General features: G+C 40.9%; 1 protein-coding gene across 1 annotated transcript in view; it reads right to left on the bottom strand.

The window, feature by feature from the left end:
- The window catches only part of LOC138048701 (broad substrate specificity ATP-binding cassette transporter ABCG2-like), a 32,350-nt gene extending 26,304 nt beyond the window's left edge, over positions 1-6,046 (bottom strand). Inside the window, exons 1-2 of the mRNA XM_068894840.1 lie at positions 5,766-6,046; positions 983-1,284 (exon numbers count right to left, since the gene is read on the bottom strand). Of these exons, the coding sequence (XP_068750941.1) occupies positions 983-1,239 (257 nt within the window). The 5' untranslated portion in view covers positions 1,240-1,284; positions 5,766-6,046. The remainder of the gene's footprint in view (positions 1-982; positions 1,285-5,765) is intronic.
- Positions 6,047-12,500: the final 6,454 nt, after the last annotated feature.

Below are 12,500 nucleotides of genomic sequence, written 5' to 3'. Positions count from 1 at the left end.
ACTATGTCGTCTCTAACCAAATGACTCCTTGGAGTGAGACTTAATAGATTTTACAAATTTCTAGTCTCTAAAGAAACTGTGGTGCCGTGTCAGTGGGAGAGTCAAACAGAAAAATTTGGTTTTATCAAACGTGTTGATAAAGGTCGATTTAGTATTATTACCACCGTGAATGATTTGGAAAGCTGACGTTTCGAGCGTTAACCCTTCATCAGAGTGAATAGAGGAATTGATAAAACCAAATTTTCATTAACAGATTTTACTCTGTCTGATACCACACAATTTTACTCGTCAATAGGGGGTGGTTTAGGAGTCAATGGGTTAAAGAATAAAAAACTGTATAAAGAGAAGAGTTGGAGCAAAGGTCAGAGCACTGTGCACAAATGTTGCCTATGTTCAATTCCACTACTCCATGTTACAATGTTTGTTAAATTTGTTTGGGTCTGCACTATGAAAGTATTTGTTTATCGACTACTTTAACTTAACAATGATCTTGCTTGCTTCAATTTAACAAATCGAAAGTGGTTTAGCGTTGTCTGTACTCTTATCGACAATGATATTCGTCATCACAATGGTCAAAATGTTGTGGACTCACGAGGCACAGCTGAGTGAGTCCAGAACAAATTTTAACGACTGTGATGACAAATATTGTTGTCGATAAGAGTACAGACAACACTGAACCACTTTCGATTTGTTTTTTACCACAATATTCAACACTAAAGAAAGTTTTTATTTCAGAGCGTGAGCAAAATCATGACACAAAGAAAGAGCAATATGATTGGTTTATTTCCCAAATGGGCGTTCCTGATTGGCTATTACAATGCGTGACAAATTGATGCGAGCATGACGCGTACAGCATTGTCTAGACTCTTATTGACAATGGTAAATTAACCTATCAGATTGCGAAATTACAAGCAATTGTGGTAAAATCCTTTATTTTCTTCAAAATAACATTCAAATGATGTTACAGTAGCACAACCCTCACCTGAGATTTTTGATAATTTGTCTCTCTTTCTTTATTCCTTTCTCCTTGGCAGTGACTGAGTAACAAATGTTGTGATAGGAGATTACTGCTGTACTTCCAAATTGGCTTGAATCTGTCGAAAATGACCGGCTTAGTGGTGAAGGGCCATTTGGTTTGGTGTCATACACTGGAACATCATGTGTTCTGTGGTTTTCCAAAGTAGGATGTTCTGTTCCTAACAGTGGTGTCTTTTCATTACTTGATATCTCTTGGTCCATCTTATAACACTACGCTACCGAAGTACTCTGGTATCACTTTAGTATCTAAAATAGATGGGAGACATCAATGTTGCCTTTAAAATCCATTCTCAGGTTGAATCCAGTTTTACCTTGAAAAAGTAGGTTAAATTGGTGATCCTCATTTAACCTACCAAGGTTGAATATGCACTCAGATGAATTGAAGAAACTTTTTTCTGGAGCCTAAATTAAGCCTAGAAGGAAATTAGGGTCAGTTTTGGTTATTATACATGTACGTGGATATCAATTGACTTATTATGCAAAAGTAAAATTATAATGAAAAGAGGTTGAGCATATTCGTCATTGTAGTGTAGTGGTGAAGACACAGGACTATAGATCTGAAGGGTCTGACTTCGGGTACCGGTAAGTGCATAGTACACTTCTTTGTTCCCTTACTACATTGTAATGTTGAGAGTGAATAGATAATTGTATCAATAAAGAAACCGATAAGATGATATGAAACATTAACAAGATGTGTTGAAATGCATAAGACAAAGTTTGAGGGAAGATACCTATAGATGTTTTCTGTCCTTTTTGGGGGGTTAATAGTTGCAAACTATTCAACCAAAGTAAAATGAAGATCACCAATTTAACCTTGTAGGTGAAAATGGATTCAAACTGAGACCACTGCCACATTAAAGAACTATCAAATTATTATCCTATATAGTTCTCTTTGTAATGACAAGGCCATGTCTCACAGAGAATAAATATGATTCAGCTAAACAAACTGTATCTTGGTGTCACCCCTGCAAAACGCAATGTAAGCCTGACAACCATATTTCTGACTAGACGTCAAAGCCCTATGTTTTCTTTGAAGGAAATTTTAAGAATTAATACATGTAGTTTCACACCAAAGACTTTGCCATACAACACACGTCTCTTTGAACCTTGACCTCTTTGGTCTGGGACCCAAACCAATATGCCAAACTTACAATGGTTCAGAGAACTGTCTGCGTTCCTCATTTTGAACTAAACTACTAATGGCCACAAAACACTGGAGTACAATAACTTTCCTTTATCTTCTGCAACACATGGCTGTTACAATGCATACATTGTTTGGCTAGCCTGGATCGGATTTTAGTTTAAATGGAGGCAAGCATTTCGATACAGTCATTGGATATTACATGGCTGCATAGGCGACTATCCTTTCCTACATGTGTACATTTTCACAAGTCAAGAGCTACCTTAATATTGGAGAAAAAGTACAACAAGTATCGTAAAAAAGGTTGCTGTTATTCATTATGCTGAAGTACAATAATAATAAGGTTTTCTCGTTTGTCTTACAATGTGGTCACTTGTGATGTAGATTGCGACGTTTCGACTGCATACTGCTAGTCTTCATCAGGTGATGAGGTCAACTGGTTACGCATCACCTTTTCAGCAGGATGCTCCGCTGTGATTGGTTAATTTTCAGCAGCTGTAATTGGAGTATTTTGATCCTCGCTGTTTTGGTGTGTTGTTCCTTCGGCAGTCCGCTGTCATACAGTTCTCCTGTGGTTGTGCTTCTTGATCGTGGGCATCCATGCTTCCGGAATTTCTATTCCACTATCCCTGTTGATGTTGTTAGGGTGAAGTCTTATGTGAATCGCCTCTTTGACCCTGCATGTGTACCAATGAGGATCACGATCAATAAACTCTACTTCAGTGATGAAATGGTATATGAAATGAATCATATATGAACTGCGGATATGAAATCAAGTGAAGCTATGATCTTCGCAGTTATGAACGCAATTTTTGCAATTGCGTAGAGAAGCCTGAAAAATTCAGGACTTCAACGGGGTTTGAACCCGTGACCTCGCGATTCCGGTGCGACGCTCTAACCAACTGAGCTATGAAGCCACTGACGTTGGGAGCTGGTCATTTGTGGGTTCTAATGGTCCCGTGAGGAATGAATCAGTGATGAAATGGTATATGAAATGAATCATATATGAACGGCGGATATGAAATCAAGTGAAGCTATGATCTTTACAGTTATGAACGCAATTTTTGCAATTGCGTAGAGAAGCCTGAAAAATTCAGGACTTCAACGGGGTTTGAACCCGTGACCTCGCGATTCCGGTGCGGAACAGCTCCCAACGTCAGTGGCTTCATAGCTCAGTTGGTTAGAGCGTCGCACCGGAATCGCGAGGTCACGGGTTCAAACCCCGTTGAAGTCCTGAATTTTTCAGGCTTCTCTACGCAATTGCAAAAATTGCGTTCATAACTGCGAAGATCATAGCTTCACTTGATTTCATATCCGCAGTTCATATATAATTCATTTCATATAGCATTTCATCACTGATTCATTCCTCACGGGACCATTAGAACCCACAAATGACCAGCTCCCAACGTCAGTGGCTTCATAGCTCAGTTGGTTAGAGCGTCGCACCGGAATCGCGAGGTCACGGGTTCAAACCCCGTTGAAGTCCTGAATTTTTCAGGCTTCTCTACGCAATTGCAAAAATTGCGTTCATAACTGCGAAGATCATAGCTTCACTTAAACTCTACTTCGTTCCCGCTTTGGAACGAAGTAAAGCGAGGATCAAAATGCACCAATCATAGCTGCTGAAAACCAACCAATCACAGCAGAGCATCCTGCTTAAAAGGTGAAGTGTAACCAGTTGACCTCATCGTCTGATGAAGACTAGCAGTATGCAGTCGAAACATCACGATCTACATCACAAGTGACCACATTGTGAGACAAAAGAGAATACTTTATTATTATTGTACTTCAACTATCTTCTTTTAAGTTCTCAACACTCACAATATTTTATTGTAATTTTTTTTTTAATCTTTAGACCCTGTGTGTACATGTACACCCAGAATGGAAAATTTCTAATTGGAGACTTCTTACTCCAAAACTTTGTTTACTGATTAACTATCTCTGATGACAAATCTCTCACCTGGAAGGTACTTGAGGTCTGAGCCTTCATAAAATGTGTCAAGCAACACAAGATTGAAGTGATTCTGCACATGTCTGTGCTCACATTCATATTTGTTTATTAATTAAGTGATACTTCCATCTGCATCTTCCGGGTGGAAGACAGTTAATCTCATTAAATGAATGAAGTTTTTAAGATATTAGATCTTACATGTAGAGAGACTTCTCAAAGTTAATTGCATCTCAACATACTCCAATCTAAACATCATTAAATATTTATACCAGTGTAAAACAGGGAGATCTCACACCCTCATAACCTCACAACAAATTTATGGCTGCATGACTAATCCACTTACTCTTCCTAAATTTCAACAGGGATTATTTTTAATTCGTGGCAATTGCAAAATGCACTGTCACTTCCAATCTCTACAATTTAAATATAATTCTCTGAGAACAATAAATAATTATTTATTATTCACATGGAAGGCCTTCTAATATACTAGCAATATTCACATTTAGTATAAATACACAGGTGAATTTATACAAAATTTGCACGCTCTAACTGGCTTCGTCTCGGTGAATATTCACCGATAATCACTGAGCCTGAGGCGAATAATTGTTAAATATAATATATACATAAAGTTGCAAGGTACACTGCTTTTTTAAGGCAGTGACAGCAATTTATTATAATTACCAGTTGAAAGAATCACTTGATCACGAGCAACATTACTCGTGACATCTCGTGACACATTTTAAGAGCACGCTGCGTTTTTGCCCTCCATTGCTTGCTTGGCTGTTCAATTCAATTTCAAAGCCTATGCCATTTCTTACTGAGCTAAACTGCAGAATACTCGGCACTTATTTGCATGAGAATAGCATGTACTTCCATAAGCCTCGTTCTTCATACGATGTCGCTACAGTATAGTATTCTGCATCAATACCTCCCTAAAAATATTGGCTTATCACATGATTACGTAATTGACAATTTTCGTTACTGTGCAAAACGTAGAAACAACAGAAAAACCTGCATGATACCTGTTCTATTTAAAGTCATTCGCACTGATTGTCACAAGCCTTAACTCCACTCGAATTTTGGTTTGTATTTTATTCTTAAGCTACATGAAGTGTACATAATTTGGCAGAATATTTATAATTAATGCATGCAAGCTCTAAAACTAGATAAACACGTTTAAAAAGCAGTCACTTCTTGTCCTTTCTATCAGTAGGGGCATAAATTTTAAGAAATACAAACAATTTTGCAATTTTTAAAGGGTTTCATACCGCGTTCGGAACGCCTGACGTGGACTGGTCTGTACGTTCAAAGGCTAGATAACTTTATCCTTTGGACAGGTCACTATCCATAAAATATACTCCACGTTAAACGTTGACCAAGTCTTTGGTACACGTCTTTACTAAGATATGCTTAGAGTGTGTATTTTCGAGATCACGTATGCGAAAACTACTATCTCGCACAGATTGAAACTGTTTGAAAGTGACTATATTCGATTCACCGGATTTTAAAGGTTCTCCGGCGTTTGAATCAACCGGGCCCTGAACAAAACTAGGAATGTTGACGAAATGCAAGAAGCAAACTTATCCGAAATTATATCGATACATTAAAAATATGCTTTCATCACGAGAACATTACCTTCACGATGCTTGATGCTTGATAGTAAATGATCCCAATCAGCCTAAATGTTTGGTCACGCTAAGGTCACGCAATTATAGCGTACTCAAGTGAGCTGAACATTTAATACGTCCAAACCACACCTATATGTATAAACGCCGTTGGTTCAGAGTTAATTTTGATCTAAATATACCGGTTTTAACATTACAGTAAAATGATGATCAGTAACTGCAATACTTGTTGCTGTAGTAGTTGGGGGAAAGGGGGTTGTTTTCTTGATCCCTGAAATGGTTTATGCTCCCTTGTTCCCTAAGATATGTTGTCACCAACCGTCTTTTCTCCCCTGTTCCCCAAAAGCCCATTTCCGAGTTGCTGCTTGCCTCAGTTTCAAAGCGAGTCCTGGTGCACAACCATTCAAATGGAAATGAGTTGCGTATTCTTATGCAAATCAAACTCATTTCCTTCACAATAGTTGAGCTCCAAGACTCACTTCGAAACCGAGACAAACAGCACCTCGGAAATGGCCCATTCAAATTAGCCATGTTCCCTTCTCTCCCAAAACCCCAGGGAGGACCTCAGTAGCTGACTTCTAGTAGCTGTAAGAGTTAGAAACGGAAGTCCGTGTCTTTCATGCTCTGCTGAGCCGTAGTTGCTGCAGTTCAAGTAGAATCCGTCGCCATTCGTCACCCTCTCATTCGAGTCCGTGCGCGAGTGGAGCTACAGGCCAACACAAACGGATTTAAGTGACCATTAAACCGTTTGTGTAGAATGTTCGTAGTTTTCGTGAATAGGAGATGTCTATTTAAATTCCATATATATATATAGGAATTATAAGAAAGGTGAGCGAAATTATCGGCATTTGCCTATTTCTGGTGACCCATTTTGAATCATAGCTGACGCGAGCAGCTTTACAATTGCGTGTGTGGCCTATGCACGCGCGCTCAGCTGAAAACTCTTTCCAGCCTCCTTAAATGGAAACATTTGCTTCCTGTTTTTACCATCGTCTGCGATAAGACCGACGCAGACAGCTTCAGATGGTAGCAGACCGTTGCATTCTCGTTCCTAGATTCCATCGTTTCTCTTTTCCAGCGGGGCCTGGAGACAGGATTTCGGGGACCTCCGGAGTTGATGATGTATATGAAGTCTTGAAATGTCCACGATCATAGTGTACACAATTTCTTTTTGCTTTTGTTCATCTGATGAACACGTTTTCAACGAGGCTGCAGCCCCATATCAGGAAGCATTACACAAGAGCGGTTACACCTTCAAACTTAAGTTCAAGCCTACACCACAAAGACCACCAAAGCAAAAGAACAGACATAGAGATGCCATACGCTTTAACCCTCCGTTTAACAGAAACGTTAAATCTAATATAGGAAGAGCGTTGATCAGTCTTGTCGACACATGTTTTCCAACTGGCCACAAATTGCGGAAAACATTTAACCGCAACACCATCAAATTGAGCTATAGCCGTACATCGAACATGAAACAAATAATAGACGGTCATAACAAAAATGTTTTAAAGAAAACTGAACAACCCCATGCAGCAAGACAAAACCACAAAAATGTGCAACTGCAGAAAAAAAGATGCGTGCACGCTACGGAGTGAATGCTTGCAAAAAGAAATTGTGTACCAAGCGGTAAGATCACAACCAAGGAAATCACTGAGACATTCATCGGTCTGACTGCCACAGAGTTTAAAACCAGATGGAGGAACCACCCGATGTCATTTAAACATGAACGAAGGAAAAATGACACCGAGCTCAGTAAATACTTCTCGAAATTGATGAAAAAGAAGGAAGTCTTTGCAGTCACGTGGAAAATTCTCGCAAACGCAACAGCATACACTAACCTTACCAAGCAATGTAATTTATGCATCACAGAGAAATTTTTTGTAATATCTAAGCCACACATGGCAACCTTGAACAAGCGCAACGAGCTCATCCCTACCTGCAGACACAGAGAAAAATACATTCTTAAGTATAATACTTTTGTCACGCACTAAGTGGCAAATTTTGGTTTTCGTTTACATCGTGGTTTCCATTTTACGGTTCCTCACGCGTACCACTTTTGAAATTTGAAATTTGTTTTTTCTCGTATGTAACCTTAACGATAATTCAGTGTATATGGAGATTAACTGACGAGTGGACCAACTTCGAGCTGGTCTACGAAACAGAACTTTATTAAAATCCGTATGTACTCAGATTGAGCAGCCATTCTACCCATAAACCGTAATGTTTCTTTCTTGACCATTCGAAGCTTTCCCGTACTCGTTAATCTTCCGAACTAGTGTTTCGTTTCTATCATTGGAGATCTCCTTTGCAAGCAGCGACTCGAGAAATAAGCTTTCGTTTTATTTCGTCTTTGTTTCTGACGCATTTAGCTCAAAGTAAACAAATTTCTTCTTTCGATTTCGGAGAAACAAACGAGTTCGATTGTTTCGTCGGATTGTGCCACTTGCGAATGACGTCATCCCCTTTTTGGCGCGAAACGCAAATGAAAACCTTGCAAGCCAGACAAATCAACCTGTCGTCGCTCGCTCATCCGCTTCGTGTCCGAAAAATCACGCTTCACTTGCCAAAACATTTTTTCTTGGGATTCTCATCAACATGGCAGCTGTCAGCACTACAGCAGAGATTCCTTCTCCACTCAATCTTTCTGATCGTTTGCATCAAAGGCAAAATTGGAAATCGTTTCGTCGCGAATGGAAGTTTTACGCGTTAGCGGCTGGTATGCACAAGACATCACAAGAAGTTCGGGTGACTTCGCTGTTAAATGTTATCGACAAAGAAGGGATGGACATACATAACACTTTCAATGGGGTAATTCTTCAGACGCTCTGAAGATCGACCAGGTACTCCAAAAGTTCGAAGAGCGTTGTTCAACGGCACGAAATGAGACTTATGAAAGGTGTAGTTTTAAACGTGAACAGTTTTTGGATAAACCGCTTGATAGTTACATAACTTCATTGAAGACATGCGGGTTCTGAACACTGCGCGAGTCTCTTGTTCGCGAGCGACTGATTCTTGGTGTGAAGGATGACAGAGTTTGTGAAAAACTTCTTGGAAAGCGGGACCTCCACTTAGATAAAGGCATTGAAACGATCAAGGCAAGTCAAGTAACTCACTCTAGAGTCGAGCGAGCGAGATCTCAGAAGAATTTGCAGCGTCCAAAGAAATAAATGCAGAGAAGCACAAGTTGCAATGTCTTTGAAGGGCAAGCACCGAAAATCCCCATCTCGCAAGTCTCTCTCTCTTAACAAGAGTCGCACAAAGTCTAATGAGTGTTTGTTTTGTGGTGGTATACATGCCATGAAAAGGAAATTGTGCCCAGCTTTAGGTCAAAAATGTAGAAAGTGTGGTAAAGATGGACACTTTGCTGTCGAATGTCGTGTTAAGTCTCAAGGGGCGAAAGTCCACGCAGTTAAAGAAGAAGTCTTTTACATTCACAGTATCTGTGGACAGGATCAAGCTTTTGTTTCTCTCGCTCTAAACAATTCAGTGTCTTTGTCATTTCAAATTGATACTGGTTCTACAGCGAATATTCTGCCTCTTCAGGAGTACATTTAAGCCAAAATTGAAAAGAAAGCCAAAATTGTTCCTAAGGACATTACATTAGTTATGCATGATCTTTTAAAGAGAAAGGCTCATGGCTGAAAGTGGAACATAAAGGTAACAAGCATGACCTTAACTTTGTTGTTGTGGATCAAAACTTTGCACCTTTTCTTAGCATCAAGTCATCTCATTACAAGGAATGGGTCTCCATGGGTCTCATAAAAATCATGGTATCTGCAAGAGAAAATGAGGGGACAGAGAGGGAGGCTCAGGGCGTTGGCCGGGATATGTCATGTCCACGAAAGTTATTTTTAGACGAGCGAAAGTCTTTGTTCTAGCGGAAGTCTGTCTTCCGAGACGTCCGCATGCACAAACGTCAAGTCCACTTCGTCCGCCATTACATGAAATCTTTGCTTCTTTTTTCAAACATCAGACCGAGGTTGACCTGCATGCGGACGTCTCGGAAGACTTCCACTCGTCTAAAAATAACTTTCGTGGACATGACACATCCCAAGGGCTGGACCGGGAGCCTCCCTCTCTGTCCCCTCATTTTCTCTTGGTATCTGATGATGACAAGAACTCTGTGAATAATGTAACTGAGGCATCCAAGCAAGAGTTAGTACGTAGTTACTGTGTGTGTCAAAAGCGATCCCCTGCTTGGACCGTTCGCTGAGGTATTTGAAGGTATTGGCTGTTTGCCGGGAGAGTACAAAATGTAACTCAACAAGGATGTTCCAGCTGTTGTTCACCCACGAGAAGAGAAAGAGTTCCTGTCCCTAAGAAGGAGGCAACGAGGAAAGAGCTTGACAAGATGGTTGCTGAGAAGATTATTGCTCCCGTTACAGAGCCAACTGACTGGGTTTCCAGTTTGCTAGCAATTCTCAAAAAAGATGGATCAGTCCGGATCTTTTTGGATCCTAAAGATTTGAACAATGCTATTTTAATAGCATTCTGCCCATTGCCCATTGCTCATTGCCCAATGCTCACTGCCCATTGCCGACAGTTGAGGATGTGACTTCTCGACTTGCCAACGCTAAAGTGTTCACTGTATTGAATGCCAAAAGTGCTTTCTGGAAGGTAAAACTCACCTTTAACACCCACGTTGGCCGATTCCGATGGCTGAGGATGCCATTTGACATCAGCTCTGCACCCGAGGTGTGGCAAAGAAAGATGCATGAAGCAATCGAGGGTCTCCAAGCAATAGAAGTGCTTGTCGACGACTTCCTGGTTTGTGGATACAGAGACACGGTAGATGAAACAGTGACGGAACATGATCAGAATCTAACAGCTTTTTAGCAAAAATGTATTATGCTCAATCTGACACTTAATCCTCAGAGGATAAACCTTCGCCATTCTCAAGGGCCATTTACTCACATCTCATGGTGTGGTTACTGATCCTAGCAAAGTTCGCGCCATACGTGATATGCCTACCCCGACCGATGTCAAGTCCCGGAAGAGATTTCTGCCGGGCATGGTCACGTACTTAGCAAAATTCTTTCCTAAGCTGTCATCTGTGTGTGAACCGTTAAGGCGACTGCAGCTTAAAGACGAAGAATGGTGTTGGCTGCCTATTGATGATGAAGCTGTGCAGAGTGTCAAGAATCTTGTTTGTCAAGCTCCAGTGTTGAAGTTTTATGACGTTACTGGTGAAGTCACAATTGAGTGTGATGCATCACTCAGTGGACTTGGTGCCTCCCTACTCCAGGAAGGTCACCCAATAGCTTTCGCTTCAAGAGTGCTAACCCTAGCCGAAAGTCGATATGTTCAGATTGAAAAAGAACTGTTGTCTGTAGTTTTTGCCTGTGAAAGGTTTGATACATACCTGCACGGTGGAGATATTGTTCATGTTAGAACGGATCATCAATCTCTTGAAGCTATTTTCAAGAAGGACCTTGGCTCCGCTAGTCCTAAGCGTCTACAGAGGATGCTACTGCGTTTGCAGCGATAAGACCTCGATGTTAAGTATCAGAAAGGAAGTTTGATGGTTATGTCTGATCCCTTGTCCCGAGCCTACTTGGACGAACTTCCCACACGGACCGAGTACTACCATGAGCTTGAGAAGATAGTACTTGTGGAGGATTTTCCTATTTCCGAAGCACGATTGGAAGAATTCAAAGACGGTACTGTCTAGGATGACGACCTTTACATGCTCATGACAGTTGTTCTTGAAAGTTGGCCTAAGAGTCTGGATGAAGTTTCAGCAGAGGTCAAGCCGTATTTCCAGTTTAGAGAAATCACTGCCTAAGATGGTCTCCTGTTCAAAGGCGAGCACCTCACTGTTCCTTCCAATCTCAGGAAAGAAATGATTGAAATGGTCCACTCTTCTCATCTGGGTATTGAAGGATGTCTGTGACGGGCTAGAGAAGTGTTTTACTGGCTGCGCATGAATGCCGAGTTGAAGGAATTGCAACACTTTTAAGACAGATCAGCCTCGAGAACCACTAGTACCCTAAGGAGATCCCATCCAGACCTTGGCAAAAAGTTGGCACAGACCTGTTCCTGTTTAATGGGCGTCAGTACCTGTTTACGGTTGATTATTACTCTTCTTTCTTTGAGGCGGATAAGTTGGACAAGACAGATTCAGCAATGGCAGTTTAAAATGCAATTTAATGCCATGGAATTCCGGAGATAGTCATCTCTGACAACGCTTCGCAGTCTGCTTCAACAGAATTTGCACGGTTTGCAAGTGGCTGGCATTTTCGACACATCACCTCCTGTCCGCTTCATTCCAAAAGTAACGGAAAGGTTGAGAGTGCAGTTAAAATCGGTAAAGGTATATCATGAAGAAAGCAGTGCGCGGACATTATGACTCATACCTCGCACTATTGGATTATCGTAATACCCACGCGGAAGTTGGTTCATCTCCTGCACAAAGGCTGTTCAGCAGGAGGAGACACAATCTGTTACCTTTGTCAGTTAAACAACTAGAGCCTGAGACAGTACCCCTACAAAATGTGCAACAAAAGTTGATTGGCTCTAAACAAAGGCAGGCTTTCTACTACAACCTGAAGGGAACTGCATTGCCTGAATTTGAACCTGGACAAACTGTCAGGATGAAGAAGCCAAATACATCTACTTGGTCACAGGCTGTTTGCAAGAAAATGATTGGTTCACGTTCTTACGTTGTTGAGTCGGATGGGTGAACCTACCGACGAAACCGCAGACACCTGCGATCAGTGCTGCAGTGAGAATCATTGCCAGT

Source organism: Montipora capricornis, chromosome 5 (assembly GCF_036669925.1).
Source record: "Montipora capricornis isolate CH-2021 chromosome 5, ASM3666992v2, whole genome shotgun sequence".
Lineage (NCBI taxonomy): Eukaryota > Metazoa > Cnidaria > Anthozoa > Scleractinia > Acroporidae > Montipora > Montipora capricornis.
Note: the sequence above shows the minus strand (reverse complement) of the source record. Positions and strands in the feature narration are given on the sequence as shown.